Raw genomic sequence first — 19,343 nt, 5'->3', positions numbered from 1 at the left:
GCTTTGTCTTCTGTTGCCAAGGCCAGGTGCTTTTCCAGACCTGAAGCTTGGTGTGTCTCTTATCCCTCTTTGACCTCATAGCTCTTCCTTCTGCTCTTCCATCTCTCCCCTAGCTTGGTCTTTCTTCCTCTCCCTGAGGCATTTTTTTTTCTGGGTGTCAGTGTTCCTAAACTGTACTGCAAGTCCTTTAAGTAAAGGGAGAAAATGGGGGTTCTTCTTTGCCAGACTCATCAACTCTGGCAAAGAAGGTGGCAGCCATTCTATGGCTCTTTGGTCTATAGGCCATTACCCCCAGACATGGATGGCTGAAACAGCTGCATATGCTAACCACTGCAAGAGGTCACAAATCCTGTGCATAAATACACCTTTCCCCTCTCTTTTTGTTGCTTTCATCTAAATTAATATAATGTTTTCCATTGCCTAGAACATTCCATGAAATGTTGGAATTTATCAAATAATCAGCATCCTGAAATTATCTTGTAATAGACAAAAGTAGGGAGAAAGGCTGCTTGTCTAAAAATCATAATATCCAGGGATGAAAACTACCTTACTGTACAAATAGGTCAGTAGTCCTTAAGGACAGGGTTTTCTCTGGGCTAAATCAGTTTCCTTACAAAGCTGTTCTACAGACTTGTGTTACAAGTCTTTGGCAAGAAATCGGGCTGCCCATTATTCTGTGTGTCCTGTTGTTCTCATTCCTCACCACTCTTTATGTCAGCATTGCATGGGCTTGTGGGCTTTGAGTAACAGTGAAGTTTTCTCCACATATGCACATCCCATTGTGCAGTTACACCTTCTGATTCCCATCATCTGATTTATGAGGGGAGTTTGGAGTTTAAAAATGGATTGATCTGTTTTCTTCCCTTTTCCTTTTTTCCTCTGCCTAGGGTTTCCCATGCCTTCATCATGTTAAATCTGGTAATCGAGCTGCATAGACACATTAACTTGCTGACCTGACAGAGAGCATGCACTCCAAAACAGAAACATTTTCTGGAACAGGGTAAACTTCAGTCCAGGAAAGGGGTCTGAGCAAACTGTACCATGAGTATCAGAGTAGGAAAAGAAGTGACATTCATATACCTCTGTCTTTGGTTACTGAGGTTTAGTTATGTTTATTTTGAATTTGAAGTGTGGTTTTGTATTTGTGACTTCTGTTCTGCTTTGGTTGGGTTTATTTTGGGGTTTTTTCAGTTTTATTGTTTTTTTGTGGTTTTTTTTGGTTTGTTTTTTTACTTTGTTGTTATTTTTTGGCTTTTTTGGAGTTTTTTTTAATGAAAGGATATATTTGCTTTTTGTTAGAAAACTAATAAAACAGAAGGAAAGTTTCTCGAACAGAAAGAAGTATGCGTGGTTCTGAAATTCTTTTTCTTTTAAGTTTCAGTGTAAAATATGTCAGAAGGACATATTTTAGTTCAGACGTTGATGTGAAGCATAAAAACCTACTTGAGCATACTAGTATTTAACTTTTGAATTAAGTATTTTCATTAATCCAAAAATATGTTATATATATTTCATTTTGGTGTTCAATCTTGATCCAGTTTACTTGCTGTGATAAAGCCTGCAGTCCATTGAAGCCCAAAGAGATTCATAGAGAGCAGTTGTTCACCATAGTATCATTTCTCAAAGATAAATTATGCAGCAGTAAAGACAAGTTCATAAACTTTATTGTATTGCTTTAGTAGCAGTGCTTTAGTTTCTACCGGGAAGGCAAATTCAACACAAAGGCCTTCCCCGAGGTTTATTAAACTCTCCTAGAAGCTGCCAGTGTCATTTTTTTCCCCTTTTTTGGACATTTTTCTAAGCTCAGTAGTGGGAGAGGGAAGAAGAGAATGATCTTTTTTTCTTGATCTTTAGTTAATCTTTCTGACTTTCTGCTTTCCCTAGCATGTAGAAGAATCAGACTGTGAGAAGAAAATTATACTCTCTTTACTTGATTGACTGAAACATATAGAGCTTTTTATGGGCTCACCATTTTTCTTCAATTTGCATCTTCGCAAATTTTCTTCAATGCATCTTTGTCATAGTTCAAAAATTATCTAGAAATAGTAGTTACAGTTCTAGAAATTATGTGCAGCTATGAGCAATATGTACCATCCACATTTTCCATATGTCAAGACAGTGTTCTAGTTTTATGGGTATAGTAAAAAATTATAAGGAGTAAACAGTCAATTGAGTGGAACTTAATCGAATACTGAAAAAAGTCAGGATCAATGTACTTTACGTTAGTATTCAGAGGAATTTTAGGAGAAAATACTTTTCAAGCCCTTATGTGGTAATCCTGAAGTACTAGGTCTTTCTGGCTATTGCAAGCTGTACAAATGCAGTGTTGGTGCCAGATGATTTGTGTATGTTTATCTTTGATTAACATTTTCTTAAGAATTTCAGGAGATCTTTAAGCAGCTCTCCTTCCTGCTATTTTTATTGTTTTAAGTAGAATGTAGGAATACTGAACTATTGCTGATCAAGCTGGTGTTGGAGTCTCTTCAGAAACAGTTCAATCTGTAAGTTACAAGATGGAAAGATTTAAAGAAGGGTAAGAGGGAGAGTTTGTGCTCTTCACTGCTTATGCAGGTATATCTTTTACAGCACAAGTGCAGTTTCCATTTAAAATACAAGGCACAGATTTACTATTTTTGTGGGCACAGTATCTTTGGGTGATTTGAGATGCAGGGAACTGCATAGCTACATTATGGTAAATGCAGTGTTGTCCCTGTGAAGGTGTTAAGGAGAGGGAGCTACTTCTCCTGTAGTAAAAGTCTCATTTTGGTAGTAAGGCATAGCAAAGCAGAGAGCTGTTACCTAGTCTTCTGAGTAATTTTTTAAATTCCACTGCCTTCAGATGAATCCTAGGAGGTGAACATCAGGAAATTAAGAGTAATCTCAAGAATGCAAGCACAGTCATGGTGAAAGGATCCAGATGTTTCCTCTCTATGGGAGCAACAGTGTGGATCTTGAACCTCATGAATCCCTTTTCTGAGTCCTGTTTTCTAGAGCATGTCCTAATCCAGGGGGAAGCTGGAAACACCATTAGGAAGCAGCCTGTCCACTGTGCAGTTGTTCAACTGAGGATGCATCTTTTCTGTATCCAGAAACATCTGTTGGTCACCTCAGAGCACTGAGCAGGGAGCTGAAGGTAGCTGGGTGCTTCAATGGAAGTACAGCTCTGATGAGTGCTGGAAAATACATTACCTGAGATGAGACTAAGGGAAGCAAGCCATCTTCTGCATATGCTCTCACTTTGGCACCAAGCAGCTTTCTAACTTTTAGGGAATCACATGTTTAATCTACATAAGCACGTCTTTATTGATGCTGCTCATTTTGATTGTCATAATACACCAGAAGAAAGCAGGTGAAAACACAGTGCCAAATTCTCCAGGGCCTGAGTATCTGCATACAACTGTTGTGTCTAGGCAAAGTTGGTATTTATAATGGCTCTGGAGTGGTGAAGAAATGAGGCATGCTATGAGGGAGATGTTTTAGGCCTTAAGAGGGATTGATTTGTGGTTATTATTGCTGCCTTTGATCTGCCAACAGGGATCTGAAACTAATCCACCAGAGCAGCACAAGTCTGATATATAAAGCCAGATGGAGATGCCAGAATAGGTTATGCCTGCTGTCTTTGATGCTGCCTTATCATGAAGTGATAAAACAGGTAGTACAAAACAAAGCAGGCAAAGGATGGAGTGTGTGCACTGCAGGAATGCTGCCAGTGGTGTGAAGTGGCTGCCAGTTACAGCCACTGCAGGATCAATTAGCCATTCGCAGCCTTGTCCTGACCTGGCAGAGGCTGAGGCATGCGACACACAGAGCACTTGGGTGCCACACAGCCCTCAACATCTCTGGTTGCTTCCATGCTAAATTGAGTGAGTAGAAAATGCATAGTCCCTGTATTTCAAAAGTAATCCCACAAGTACATATGGCCATAGAATTAAAAAACTGTTTGCATCAGGACTTTTACTTCATACCCATACCATACTTTTACCCCAGCTTTGGAGTGTATCAAAGTGCATCTCTTTCTAAGATGTACTCTAAGCAGTGAATATGGTCTAGCTGCTGAGATGATGGTGGGATTTTATCACTTCTGCTTGCATTTTGTTTAGAAATTAGAGCAGCTTGGGGCTTAGTATAGCTATTAATTCTCTATAGATCTCATCATCATCTGAGTCAGCTAACTTCTAAGCATTAGAAGAGCTTTATATAGATGTTAGATCAATTGGCAGTAAGTTGTCAATAAATGTGTCTCCTAGACACTGCAATTGACAGGTTAATGAAGTGCATTCTCAGTGACAGAGAGCTGTTGACAAATCTTTTGCCACTTTGCTTTTCCCACTCCTGCATTTCTCATGAATCTGCTCCATATCACAAGCTTGGGGAGTGCTGGGATTAGAATCACAGAAATCACAAGCAGACTTTTGAGATCATTGAGCCAACCTTGAGCACAGCAGTGCTAGTCTGCCACTAAACCATGCCTCTAAGTAGCACACCTACATATATTTTGAATAGTTCCAGTGAAGAGATTAATCCTAATATCCAATCCAATATCTTATCTTTCACAAGTAAGGGGGTGCCTGTTTGCTTCCTTGTGTGCATAGACTGGGATTTGGAAAACATGTTAAAAAGCCTATTAGTAAAACCTAAAAATAACCTTTCTACTTGAGAAACTGGAAAGAAAGGACCAAGGACCATGTTTGCCCTCCCTGCTATGTTGTCCAGCATGTTTCAAAGAAGATGCAAAGTAGGTGATCCACAGTTTGTCCACCAAAACTGCAGCATTGTGTTTGGCTCCCTGTTGTTGCACTCTTTCTGCCTTTGTTGTTGCTGTGGCACTTAGACTGATTCAGTGCAAGTGTTTTCTACTGCATGTTGCTTTTCCTCTTGCCCAGAAGAAGATGGAATCACTGGTTTATTTTACATCATGCTTGAAGGTTCCCGTGGGTGCCTTTTGCAAATATCCGATGAGTAAACTAGTTCTTGTCCTTTTCAGTAAAGTTCCATATTCGTTCCTTTAACTCATGAGCATTCGTAAGCACCAACAATTTAGGATAAGTGCTGCCTACCTACAGCAAAAGGATGTTGAACAAAACCAGATCTCTAATCCCACTTTCCTTGCAAGAGAAACTATTTTTGGTCAATGTGTGCATTAAGAAGTCACAGAGTGACTCACTGGCCTTAGCTATTACTAGCACTCGATGAGACAGCGTAATTTTCACTCCACTCTTCGTAGCCAGCCTAGGTGTTGTTCATAGGTTGCTGTACATAGTTTGGGGTTCATGAACCACACTGCAACTGCAGTTTGCCTTTTAGCTTGCATGGATAATTTACCTTAAACCTTGAACCCAGTGAAAACAGAAGCAAAACTTGTATTGATTTTGTTGAAATCAAAATCAGGCTGACACTGTATTGCCATTTCATTTTGACAGACATTGGGGGAGAAGAAAGCCTTTCAAAAGGCTTTATGTTTTTCACACTGTGGGCCCTGAAAGACAGTGAAAGTAACTTGGGAAGTCATGCAGATTGGAGGGCATCAGAACTTAACTGATGTCAGCTTTACTGCTCTTTTCCAGCAGGTTGGTCAGCTTCTTGCTTTGCAAGAGGGAAGGAAGCCAGTGTAAAAATCTGCCTTAGATTATGAATTCTTCAAAGGGTGAGGATTCACATAGTAAGTGAGACTTCTTATCTCACCCACTTCATCTAGCACTATGGCACTATGGAACACAAATCTAGGAAAAACACTGCTGTCAAGAAAACATGACTATATCACAGTTTGTTTCTGGTCGATGAAGGGAAGCCCAGCCCTTTGCTCAAGGTGTTAATGGCATGAAAAAATACTATGTGATTTTCCTGTTGTTTTAGAACCACCTCCAACTGTGGGCAAGTTTGTTTTACAGAACAGAGATTTAAGAAAGAGGACAAACTAAAAAAGAAATGGTAAACATTCAAGCAAATGTTACTGTCTTGTGTTACTCAGGAGCTGGTTCAGTTTGCTGATTGCTCAGTTTCAGTGTGGTCTGAGTAATGAAGAGCTGACTAGTGAGCCTAATTTGGGGTAATTCCCTGAGTACTTTGAAGCATAGCAAAGCCAGAAAAACTCTAATGAAAAATAATGGAAAGGTAGCTGGGGGCTTAACTTATGATCTCTGCTCATTACAGTAAGCGACATTTTCATTGCAGTGTTGCCATAAAGATTATTGGCTGCCACATAGCATAGGTCCCTCCTGAAAAGATTCTGGAACAACTTTGTTGGCACAGCAAAAGCCATGGAAAATCACCAAAGTTTTTCTTAAAACCCAGTGATTGTTTGCCACATATGAAAGTTGTGATGCTTTGTTCAAAACTGGCTCGAAAATCAGGTGAATAGTCTGTATCATTTTATTACATGGCTTCTGAGTGGCCGACTTTGGTCTTCCACATTGAAGTTATATAAATGGGAAACCATTGTACTGATATGTTTTGTTTCCATATAGAACTGCTTGGTCTTTGGCTTTCAATATTTCAGCATTTTAGCATATATGATGATAATGGTTTTGAAATTGGCTTTGAATCACCTTTTTCCTTTGCATGTATTTTGATTTGTTAGAGCGCAACATACCAGGTGTCTGTAAGATTGACATAATTGGCATGTTTGTGCCCATGTTGACCAGAGAGTAGTTGAAAGGGCTGTATTTGAGAACTGGAAGGGATTGCATTGACCAGTTAAAGCATGTTCAAAAACTCTGTCCAAGAAGAGCTTTTCTGCAAAGTGTATCCATCATGAGTTACGCAAAGCCAACTCATATGGCCAAGTAAAATCGGAATGTCTGAGATGTGTAGCACTTCAGATGTGGTCCTTTGTGTCCAAAAGCAACATTTTCATTGCAGTGTTGCCATAAAGTGAAGTGAGTTTCCTCTGTTCTTCATCTTCTTCCTGGTAGTGCTTTTGAGCAGCTAAATTTGGTGTCCTGGAGGAACCAAGTAAATTCCTTCTTTGATGGCAGTGAGTAACTGCTCCATATCCCTGTTCTCTTGTCCTGTCAGTAGCAAGACTAACCACAGTCTCAGAACACGTATATACAAATGACCAGCCATGGGCAGATTAGCATGGTGGGAGGACAGATGGACACATAAATACAGAGAAGACAAACAGCCAGACTGCATTCCTCAATACCTTTCCTTGCAGTGTTCAGGGAAAACCCCTGTGTCGGGATCCCTGTGATACCTGGCTGCCCAGTCTTGATGTTTCAGATATCAGGCCCCCAGACCCAGTCTCAGCAGCCTGCATGCCCTCAGTCTTTCTGGGGGCTGATCCTAGAGTCCCTTGGTCGCTCCAGTATCTGGGACTCAGTCCATGCTATTGACCAGCTGATCTTTCTTGAACTGTGCTCATGTGACATGTATGCATGCTGCCAGAAGAGAGGGCACGTTCACACAGAAAATAGCTAGAAACAGGTTTTAGTCAGGACAAAGGGTGATTTGGCACAGAGTTCTGCCAGTCAAGTACCCTGACCTCCTCCTGCTTGCACACTGTTGACCTTATTTATTCCCTGCCTCATCCTCTCTTTCCCTGCACTTGTTCTCTGCTGTCATCCTTGGTCGCTCACTTCCACTCTATTGGTCTGTCTCATATGTCCTGTATAATCCTTAAATACTCTTGTTCAATCCCAAAACTCTGTCTAAGCATCCTACAGTAAATCCTGTGTCCCTTTTACACAATGGTCTGCAGAGCTCACACAGCCTTCAGAGTTTCTTGTGCTGGGTCACACAAATGGACTGTGTGACAGGACTGGGACTTCTTTCTTTCCCACTGAGGGTCTCAGAGGTGGTGATTCAGAGGGGTTAGTTTGGTTTAGTTCCCCACTTTGCCACTGTGTCACTTGTCACTGTTCAGTCCTTATGTTTATTTTAAGGAGCTGTTGGAGAGCTGGCCCTGCAGCCAGTTGGGATGGCAGAGGCAGACACCCTGGGAGAGGTGTGTGGGCCAGCCCAGCAGAGCAGGGCAGCTGATTAAACCCTGTGTGTGGGGAATTGCAGTCTCCTGAATGTTCTCCATGCTATTGCCAGTGAAACTGGTCATCCTCAGTGTGCAGCAGAGCAGGCTCAGATTAACTCAGACACTTCAATTTTGCTTAAAAAAAAAAAAAAAAAAGGAAAAAGAGTCTCTGTATCAGTATTTCCCCAGAGTCACTTCTATACATTTTATTCTAGTTACTGGAAAAGAAATACGTACCTGCCAGACATAAACTTAAAGAAAGTTCCTTAGCTTGCACTTAGCTATTTTTACCCTCTGTTTTCCTTTTTTTAAATGTTAATTAGGTACACAGCAAAATGCATGTAATAAATCAATAATAAAGATTATGTAAGGGCATTTATCTGAGCAGCAGTGTAGCATTCAGGAAGGAAAGTGAGCACTGTTCTACTGAAACCCAAAGGACTCCACGTGGACAACAACATTAAAATAACATAAGAATGAAGAATACTGTGCTCAACTGTCTCCAGGAGGATATCTGTGCTGCATGCCAGTATGTTTTCTGTACTGTGTTTGCTGCCTGTCCAGGGTTAGTTTGAGATCAAGCAAGTGGCCTTGAATGTTGTCCCAACAACATGGTTTGGGGAAAGTGAGCAACTGTTGATTTATCTATTGCTTGCTCACAAATTACAAATACATAAAGAAAAGGGTTGTGATGATAGAGATCACTTCAGTAAACAGAACACACTTCTTTCTCACTTGAGTTGTCTTTTTCCTTCTTAGCAGTGCGTTTTTATCTGCAGCTTCCTATGTTGGCATCTGCCAAAGAAGCTGAGCATGCCCATGCAGTTTCTGTGGCTCCTGATAGCTTTTGATAAATTAAATGTAGGATGCCATTTGTTCTAGTGGATACCTCAGCCCTCGGAGTTTAAACTGATGCCTGTATCTGGTGCTAAATTGTTTTTTCTGGTTCTAAGTAGGAAAGCACTATTTCATCTGTGAAAACAAGTAGGGAAATATTCCACTGCAATCTATGGGAGTTCTTACCCTTAAGGACTTCAGTTTCTGGCCTATGCAGTTTTTTCATGCCTGGAGTGGATTCAGGGACTGGTCTGCATATGTAGTCTGAACAGCTCATTGCTCTATTCAAAATGGAGCATGAGAAGGGAGATCAGGCCAGCTGAATGTGCTTGAAGATCTGAGTCCCAGGTGAGAAATTCTTCATAATTGAAGTAATCTCATAGGACTGTCCACATGAAGAAGCAAATTGTTCTCTCCTCCTCTCAGGCTGCTATTTCATTATACTGGCCTAGCTGGGGGTTGTTTCATCAGCATAAAAGATTCTCTAGATGAAACCTTAATTCCTGTTTGTTTAGAAAGAAATAAGAGTAAGCATGCCCTGTCCTTTCTGTCTTTGTGACAGTTCCATGGAGACCCCCCCTTGTATGTCTCTCCAGATTTGTAGCATGGCTGAAGATTTTCAGTGTTGGGGTCCCTGGGTATTGAGATAGGTCTTTCAGAAACTAGATGTTAGTGTTACTTGTGCTTTCAAAATTGTGTCTGCCAAAAGCCACGCTTCTTGTAAGGTCTTTCAGGTTGGGTATGCAAAGTCATTAGGTAGCTTTGCAAATATTGGCCTCTACATTTTCTTTTTTAAAAAATCTTTTTTCTTGCTAGGCTTCTATGTGCTTCCCGCTGTGCTTCCCTAACAAGCCTCACATTTAAAGTACTTGCTTCAAAAGGCTGCTAGCCTCAGAGAATATAAGGAGAACACTTTCTTTTATAACTGTGTATTAATTAAAGAAATACCTAACACCTACTTGGAATTCCTTTATGGAAAAATAAGAGCTTAGTACCCCATAACATGCAAGATGGTTAGTTCAAAGAAGCAAGGATTAAATTAACCATTTTAAGAGCAAATGTGTCTGGCAGAAATAAAATTATCCATCTATTGCCAGCCCAGTAGTAGACCAAGTGTCTGTAAATCATAGTTACCTCAGCTCAAATCTTCCCTCACTGACACATCACGTCTGGGACCTCTGAGCTGAGTCCAGAGCTCTCTTTGGTCAGGGTCTGTCTTTACAGTAACTTGGATAGAGGGTGGGAAATGTGGCATGTAGAGGTTAAGTCTTTCTTTTCTTCAGGTATAGATACAGTGTACAGAGCAGCAAATAGACTGGGGTGGAGGGGTCCAGCAGAAGGGAGCCCTGTGGAAAACTGAATGGTGAAGTAGGCAGTAGGAGACACGTGGGATTTATTTTGGAGGGTGCATGTTCTAAACAGACGCTGAAACAGTACGCTCCAGAAAGTTTTGGCAGAATACTTTTTTTTTTGCTTGTTGAGATTTGGAGTGTTTTTAGGCAGGAATTCTGAGTAAGTCAACTTTGGACTGTGTGACTCAGCAGAGTCTCTAATGTAAGATAGCTAACAGCTTGTGAGAGTGCAGAGTGGGAACATAGAGGGAGTGGTTGGGTGGACTCCATCTAGCATTTTAAAATAGCTAAACATGAGTGTCTGCATGTCAGCTAGCTACCCACTGTCCTCTGTAGCTGGTGAAAATCTTTAGCAGAGCAGTGCAGCTAAGCATCTCATAGCAGACACTTGTACTTGATCACCCAAAAGGCTCTTTACTCCACTGGCTGGGAGACATGGGCTTGAATACTTATCTCTCCACCTGTGATGAATCCTCTTCTCTAATTTGGGCTCCAAAAAATGAAACTAGCTTTAAAAAAAAAAAAAAATTAAAATAAAAAAAAATAAAATAAAAAAAAGAGCTAATCCAAGATGGGGAGAGATAATCAGTTTAATCAGTTCCCCTAACGAGTGCCTGTGGGATGAAGACCCAAAAAAGCGTTTGAGGGTATTAGGGATTTCTGGTGATGCAGACAGTCTCTTTAAAAGGTAAAACGCAGGACTTAGGGGTAATTAGGGAGAATAGTGACAGGTGAAGTCTGCAGGAACTTTGGGTTATGAAGATAATTGAGGCAGGTGGAAGGAACAATAAAATAAGACAAGTTGTTGTTAAACTTGGGAGTGTCTCGGGGCTGGGCTCAATCATGTATAGATTTGGGGCAGTCTGAAACTGCAATAATGCTGCATTCCAGAGCAGCATTGGGCTATAGAGGAAGGCACACTGTTAACAGGCCTAAAAACAGTGGAGCATTTCCACAGCACATTGAGAGCTGCAGATTCAGTGGCCTAGAGGCTCTTGCAGCATGTGGACTGCCAGCACCTGCCCCCTTCATCCAACCAGTGCTGCCTCCATTGTGGAGCAGGAGAGAGCTGCACAGACAGGGACAGGCTAAAACTGAGCAATTCTGAAAAAATTTGGAGAGCTTCAAATGGTGAACATCACTGACATTAATGCCATCTGCTCTCAGAGCACTTGAAAACAAAGGACAAAAATTACCTGAATGAAATTAATCACTTGTGTCTGGTTTTCCCTGTTAAGAATCCTAAAGCTGCAGCTTGCCATTCGGGTATAAGGAACAGATACTGGTTTCACTTAGCCATGCAGTGTTCCTCTTCATTGAGATCATCTGAGTTATATTACAAAGGCTAAAAGCATTATTGGTGAACTACCAACATAATATAAGACTTGCATAGTAATTTTAACCTCCACTGTTTTCTGTCGCTGGTACATTACTGACCAGTTAAATGCCAGCATCTGTCCCTTTCCTGAGAGAGAGAATGTGTGGTTTGAGAGGATGACATGTTAGCAGCTCCCACATAGAAAAGGTCAGTCCCAGTCACTCAGAGGTGACACCAGAGCAACAATTAGCTATGCAAAAACTGGTGTGGCAAAAGCACCTTGCTCCAAGTGCATGTGAACTGTAACTAATGCACAGTAGACAGAATGTATCAGTCATACAAGCACTTCTTTCAGCTTTGGGTTTCTAGTGATGCCACCACTGATTCAGCCTTTCCCTTCTCCTGCTTCGTCAGCTGGGGCTTAGGACTGTTCTGTTGAGGTTACTGTGAATACCCACTTTGAGGCTTATTCTGAGCCCTAAATATCTTCCTGACCCTGAACTTCAGCTTTTGAAAAATCAAGCAGAGCTGGAATGTTTCACCTTTGTTTCCCTGATTACAGTACATAGCTGGATGTAGCATCTCTTCAGGACCATATTTAACTGTGTGGTCCTTTTTATACTGCATACTCATACTCCCTGTAGATCTGTTACAGATATAAAGTGAGACCAGTGTATTTCTTATGGCTCTGTCTTGAAATTCTCTTTCAAAATGCTTAAACTCAAAAAAATCAATGTGTACATCAAACACTTTGCACTAGTTCCCTAACTTACACGCGTTCTCTCTTATCTTTGGGAGCATGTACCCCTAGTGAGGTACATGACCTAGGCTAGTGAGCATTTTGTACAAGAGAGAAAAATTGGAGGTAGTTGTGCTGAATTTGTTTTCAAAGTGACTCTTTTGACCTTTATGAATTAAAGAATTTTAGCTATGGTTCTGTTTTTAAGTTCAGAGATTTTGGTAGCAAGACTATATGCTTTCAAGTTACAAGGTTCCATGCCTGATCTTATGCTGTAAATTGCAACATTTAGCAATTTGTGGTTTAATTTAGAAGGATCACCTACTTTCCTAAATGGTTAAGTAATGTGGCAAGCTGGGTTATTGATTCTCTCTGAATTTATTACAAGAAAGCTGTATTCACTCTCTCCTCTTGGGAATGCCTCTCCTGAACTGCATGCTTGCTAGTGACAGCTTAGACCCCTGATACATAACCAGAGACCTTGCCTAATATCCTTGCAACTACTTAGGGAATTTTTATTAAGTAAAAGCATCATTAAAGTAGACAGAATGATGAAGTTTAATGAGCGTCTTTCTCACTTGATGTTGTTAGTTTTGCTGCTGCATCAGCCATGCTGCTGTCATTTGTTACTTCCAGTGGGGCAGGTAGAGAATGCAGGAAGAATTTGTTTATATTTACATCTGCATACAAAGAAACATTTTTTTCATGAAAGATACTCTTAAAAATACATACAAGGAAAGAAGGCTTCTCAGAGTCTCCATCTGAGGGCTTTCTGCACTTTCAGTCTTGCATGTTATCTCCCCTTTAATTTTAATGTAATGAGAAATCTGCCTACAATACTGTGGTTGCTAAATGTACAGATTCTGCAGTTTGTGAACTGTGGTTATAGCAACCAGCTTCTGATTGTTATTGCAAACTGCAAACATCTCAAATATTTGTTTGCACTCCAGATTTTGTCCTTCAGCAGAGGTTTTGGCCTTCAAGCTGTGTGTAGTGTCCTGCTTAGAGCTGTGCCAGCACTGTGAACAGGTGAAAATATCTAGTGGGAAGGCACTGCCATGAATGTGTTATCAGCACTTATCTCACAAATCTGCCTTGAAACCATAGCCACAGTCTGCGTCAAAATTCTTTTGTGTGTTTATGGAGACAATCTGCCTTGGCTAAGGGTCTCATCATGCAAACAGCTATGTCAAGGTGCCATCCTCTAGCACATCACCATCCGTCAGCTGAGCAGCAGAACTGTCTGTGTGCATGTCTTCAGCTGACCTCTGCTGCTGAGAATGATGTGCAAGTGTCTCTGCCTAACACATCTGACTCTGTGTTCGTGCAGAACAAGAGCATGTACCTAGTTTGTACAGCTTGGCTACAGCTGTTTCTGTGTCTTTCCAGTAAGTACTGAAATTATTAAAGACTTTATGCAAACTTCACATATATTAAAACTAAAGAGTTATAGGTTCTTGTGGAAGTTAGATAATTGCTTCTCTGTGCAGATAAGCCCCATTAGTGTTTTAATTTTGCCTTTTTTTTACCCCTGGGAACTATAAAAGTGGTATCTGTTGTTATACTAGAAGTTCATTGAGAATTCTGAATTCTCTTTTCTCTGGAGTAACAGAAGACAAATTCTGCCCCAGAGGCATTATCACAGTCACTATTGTATTTAAATATTGTTGTGACACCATATGTCTCCTCATATTTGATGTATGCAGACAGAAGAGAGAGACCCTGTGTGTGAAGGCTTGTATAATCAAAATACATCTGATCCTTGCTCTTTGACTAGCAGACTACATGAAAGAATGTAAAGCACTCATCTTCAGTTGGGATAGCAATGTGCATTGAAACTCCTGCTCATTTTGCCAGGGAAACTTAAGTGGATATATTTTATTTTCTTATTTCAAACGCAGTAATTACTTTAGTGGATGAAACTTTGGTGCTCATGCTAGATAGAAGTGGTTGGACATGAAAATAGGTAAAAAGAATGTGAAAGTGCTGTAGATGCCTTGAACTGATGTACATATGTAGTATTTGCATGGGGGAAAGGGAGTTGCTGAAACTCCAATAGCACTGAATATTGTAAGGAGCAAATATCAAAAAATACCAAAAATATCCAAGGGTGAATTGGTAATTTTGCTGCTTAATGCACCCAGCGGCTTCTGGACCTCTTTTCATAGTCAAAAGGCATTGCCCAAGTAGACTTTACCAGAACTCTGAAGTTAATTCAAAATTGTCAGTATTTAGGTTTTCTGCATTTTGAAAGCATCTGTGTAGTCAGTAGAATTCCCACCACACCCTTTTTCTTTGGGAAAGTTCATTAATCTGAGATCTGACAGTCCACATGCTTGAACATTTGCTCTGAGAAAGGAGGAAAAGAGAGGCAGAATGAATGCCAAAAGATCACTGGAGAGGAAAATAAAGTTTTCAAAGCAAAAAAGGGGAGCCTAAATCAACTTGAGCAAAAGGAGGGTATGTAACACTTGACAACCACTTAAGCTGTCTCAGTCCTCTTGGGTTGGCACTAACAGGGCAAAGGAGCTGTGGGGCAGAAGGATGTGGAACACGGGACAGTGATAGGGGACTTCTGTTCCTAGCCACGAAGGATTTTTGTGCTCAGATACAGTGGATCTCTGGATTCTCTGTTAATCAGTGCCTAAAGTCCGAGATAGGGAGTTTTAAAAAGCCAAAAACCAGCTTGAAGGTTAATTTTGTATTTACCTGACTAGTGTTATCTTCTAAGAGTTACAAAATTACTGCTGATAGTGGTTCAAATGCTGCACTGCATATCATTCAGAACAAGATACTGCTTGTTCCATGACTTCTTCTATCCTGGGTCAGTTTTTAATGGGACAACCTCCTTGAATGTCACTTCTGTGCTCTTCTACAGTAATAGCTTTTCATAATACTGAACCATCTCCTTCCATAGATTCCCCTACTCAACTCACTTAACACCTTCCAAAACAGGAGATATTTAGGATTTATATTTGATTAATACGCATACTGTGTGCTTGGATAAAATACAGCCTTGTGTTGGTGGAGCTCTATCTCTTAAGAGATAAAAGAAAAATATGTGTACTGTAGCTAATATGAAGCGTGTAGTTATTGCAGAGGGTCAGGGCTCTCTGCTTTCATCAGGAAATGCCACCTGATCCCTTGTTGACAGTAGGTGATGGCACACATAAAATTTCAGTAAGGTGAAGTAATGTCACAGTTTACAGTTGTATTTTCCTTGAGCAAGGCTGTTTGGCTACAGTACACTTTGACAGCAGCCTGCTTAGCAGCATGATGTAAAACTTCAGCTGCTGAGAAGGTGAAAGCAAGTGCTGCCTCTCCACCCCACCCTTCAAGAAGCTCTAATCCCATTCTACAGTCCAAGAATGCCAGGGCTGAGGTATCTTCCAGATACAGCAACATGAAGCTCAGATCAGGTGGTAGCTTTTAGTCTTCTGACAGAGAATTAGAATAGTAAATAGAATAGAGTCACAGAATCACAAAGGTTGGAAAAGACCTCCAAGATCATATGTAATGGTGACTTGGGAAGACAAACGTCATCACTCCGAACATCCCCCCTTCCTTCTTCTCCCAGCTTTCTATGATGAGCAGGATGTGGTATGGTCTGGGATATGCCTTGGGTCAGTTGGGGTCATCTGTCGTGGCTGCATCTCTTCCCAACAACTTGTGCACTCCCAGCCCTCTCACTGGTGGGGTGAGAAGCAGGAAAGGCCTTGGCTCTGTGTATGCCCTGCTCATCAATAACTAGAATATCCCTGCGTTATCAACACTGTTTTCAGTGCAAATCCAAACCACAGCCCCATACCAGACACTATGAAGAAAATCACCCAAACCAAAACCAACGAAGTGTATCTTCAAAAAGCACTTTATGTCAATAAGGGAAGTTAAGTTTGAGCTGTGTGTATTTTTGGTAGGTTTTTAATTTATTCTAATCAGGATTACTCATAAATTATCTATTAATTACTATGTGCTGTTTAGCGAGATCCTCTCAGCCATGTAGTCCATTTAGCTTCACAGTGAATGCCAGCCGTCTTAATTGTAGGATACTTTGTCAACATTTAATCAGTGGTACCTACTAATGTGGCATTGATGTGTTGGTATCTGTCCCAGTGCTATCAATCATGTGTGAGCAGCAAAGGCGGCAGTGACACCATTGCTCTCTGTCACATTATCAAGCCCCTGGGTTTTCTGGTTAGGGATGATGCTCACTTTGCTCTAAGCAGGCACTCTATCTCTCCAGTTCAACCCAATTTTTGTCATTGTCTACTTGAATACACATCCTTGCAGACTTCCAAGCCTTAATCCCATAACTGCAGAATAAAGGTTGCTAGTTTCTAAAGGCAAAACTGATTGCTCCTTCACTGCTCCAAAAGCCTGCTCTTCCCTGATGTTACTCCCCTGAAAAGTCGCAAAAAAATAAATGTTAGAAAATTCAGTGTGTTGAGAAAAAATAAAGACCTGGGTTTTTTTTTTATTTCTAGTAAAAAATTTATTTCTAGTAACTGACTAGATGCATTGTTTAATGTGCTGCAGACTAAAAGTCTATGTTTAATGTTTGTATCACAATTTTTTTTTTCTCCTTTCCTTACAGTCTTTATGGCAGACACATGCAGGCGAACCCTGAACCTCCAAAGAAGAACAATGACAAGTCAAAGAAGATCAGCCGTAAACCTCTGGCAGCCAAGAACAAATAAGTGCCTGGCTCTGTCTCTGTTTTACATCTGTTGCATTGCTTTTGCTTGTGCCTACAATATTTCTACACATCTCTTACTACGTATAAGGAAGCAGGGATTAGAATTAAATGCAATTTACTATGTATAATTCTTTAGAAGATACTGCTAGAGGGAAACAAAATTACATATGCTCCTAACTATGGTCACATTTATGTAGCCATTTAATATATCACTGTCAAACGTATTTTAGCTTTTCTATTTATGTGTATATTAATGTCCTCCCTTCACATGTGTCACATCCTGTTAATATAGGGGAGTTTGCACTTATATTATACGATATTAAATTTCATATGATATTCCAAGTGATTTTAATAAAGCTCTTTATTTGTATTGTTGTTTAGTTTCTTCAGTAGGACTTCTGAATAGGAAATTCCCTGAGGAATCTATGTGTCCAGTTTCCTGTAATATGTTGATTTCTTCTCTAGGAATGTGGTAGCATTTTATCTGATCCAAGTTAGTTAAAATGCAGAGCATTCTGTTCAAGGAGTGAAACACTTTAATCAGTTTCTTTTTCTGTTTTTATGTTGCTGTGGACTGCTCTTTTTGCCTTGAAGGTTATTTTGAAATCAAGGAGTAGGGAAGGGGAGAGAGGGGAAAAAAAAATTGTCTTTGTAGAGAGCTGCCAATTGCCAGACTCAGTTTGGGGAAGAGAACTTTGTCATTTGAAGAAACTTGTACTTCTGCCAATTTTTCAAGTGATTTTTTTTCTTTAGGCAGAAAACCCAAATAATGTGTTTAATCTCTGCTTAAAGTGCTTATACTGAAGAGCTATTCCAAATGGCTTTTGAAAATGCCACAGGTTCTATATTTATCTATACAGAGCTGGCACCACAACCAAGCTCTGAAGCCGCAAATGGTTTAACGGCTCAAATAGTTTCAGGTTTTACCAATGGAGAAGAAAAACCTGAAATCTACAGACAGTGTTTCCCAAACAATTTTACTCTTAGGAGAGCGGAAGCCAACAAGAGAACTCAAGGAACAAGAACAGATATCCATACCTGGGTCGCTTGTGTCAAGACCTTCCTGCCTTTGATTTCCAATTTAATGAATTTCATACCTGAGTATGAACATTGCTGAGTGTCAGCTGCTGTCCCATCCGGACAGCAAGCTGGGAAGCGTGCCCAGCCTGCTGAGACAGGCCTGTTGTGTTCAGTGGGAAAAGAAAAGGTTTTAAATAATACCTTGTGCTAGAGGTGGTGCCTTCTGCAACAGCCGATCTGAGGTTTCTGTTATCAGCACCAACCTCTCGAGCGCATTTAGGATTGCCCCGCATTTAGGTAACGTGGTTGCCTTAGTCTGGGAATAAATGTATTGATATATATTTTGCAACAGATTTTTTTGAATTGGCAAGCAGAGCTAGGAAGTTGGCATCAAGCTTTAGACACACTTTAAGTGGTCTTCAGTACTTCAGAAGAATGAGGCAGTCTTGGTAGGCAGATGGAGAACAGTAAAAATGGTAGACTTGTCAGGAACAGTCAATTCTGTCTGTTGCAAGCTCTGCAGAGGATTTTCCAGACCTCTTAAGTGATCTGCTTAGGAAACAGGTCCAACTGAAACAGGCCCATGAAGGTGCTAGGTTGGATGCATGTTAAGAATTCACGGCAAATACTGTGCCCCATCTGGAATACACACAATTAAATGTGGTGTAGGTATTAACACGTGAGAGGGCCTACTGACAATAATAATCATGCTACAAAAAGTCCTGAAGAAATGTCAATGAAATGTCAGAAGATCCCCAAACTACTACTGCAAATTGGTTTTGGAACAAAATAAATAGCAAGGGCACATCTATCAGGAAGGGGTGAAGAGATTGGATCCTTCCCTGGCACTGAATGCTACCCCAGCCCTGGAGGAGGCACTTCCTCAGGGCTGCACCACTGCTCTCCTGACAGATACCAGATACCTGCTTAGAGACTTGGAGACTTTCTATATATACTCACTTCCCAATGAAGTGGATTCACCAGTCTCCCAAATTTCCCTGGGTACACACAGGCATGGCTTTCTGTGAGTGGGGTGACAATACAACTTTCCTTTGGTTTGAACAGAAATCCAGCCAGAGCTGAAGGTTCAGGTGGTGTCTGAGACTGTGTCCATCATCTACTCTGTGGTCTGGGGTTTAGGCAAAAATAAGTTGCTACAGGGCTACAAGTGTTTGAAAGCATGGAGTAGTGTCTCTAATGTAAAATCTAAAGCTTGTTGGGGAAGGCCTGATGATGTTATTGGTGGGAAGCTACAGCACTGCTTTAAAATAAGTTTATGGTTTTCAAGCATTAGTCAGACTTTCATTAACTGCAGTTGCAAATTTTGAAAGTGTTGAAAGAGTCATGCAAGCTCTCCTCTGCAGGATTGCAAAGTATTGATTGGAGCGCTCTTATGTGCTCATAGCAAAAAAATC

At 40.6% G+C, this 19,343-nt stretch overlaps 1 protein-coding gene across 1 annotated transcript in view; it reads left to right on the top strand.

Moving 5' to 3' along the window:
• Nucleotides 1-17,278, top strand: part of RSU1 (Ras suppressor protein 1) — a 99,949-nt gene extending 82,671 nt beyond the window's left edge. Inside the window, exon 9 of the mRNA XM_005518768.3 lies at nt 16,807-17,278. Coding sequence (XP_005518825.1) covers nt 16,807-16,909 — 103 coding nt within the window. The 3' untranslated portion in view covers nt 16,910-17,278. The remainder of the gene's footprint in view (nt 1-16,806) is intronic.
• Nucleotides 17,279-19,343: the final 2,065 nt, after the last annotated feature.

This window comes from Pseudopodoces humilis, chromosome 1 (assembly GCF_049639895.1).
Source record: "Pseudopodoces humilis isolate 2021_Gansu_Grassland_sample_001 chromosome 1, ASM4963989v1, whole genome shotgun sequence".
NCBI classification, from domain to species: domain Eukaryota; kingdom Metazoa; phylum Chordata; class Aves; order Passeriformes; family Paridae; genus Pseudopodoces; species Pseudopodoces humilis.
Note: the sequence above shows the minus strand (reverse complement) of the source record. Positions and strands in the feature narration are given on the sequence as shown.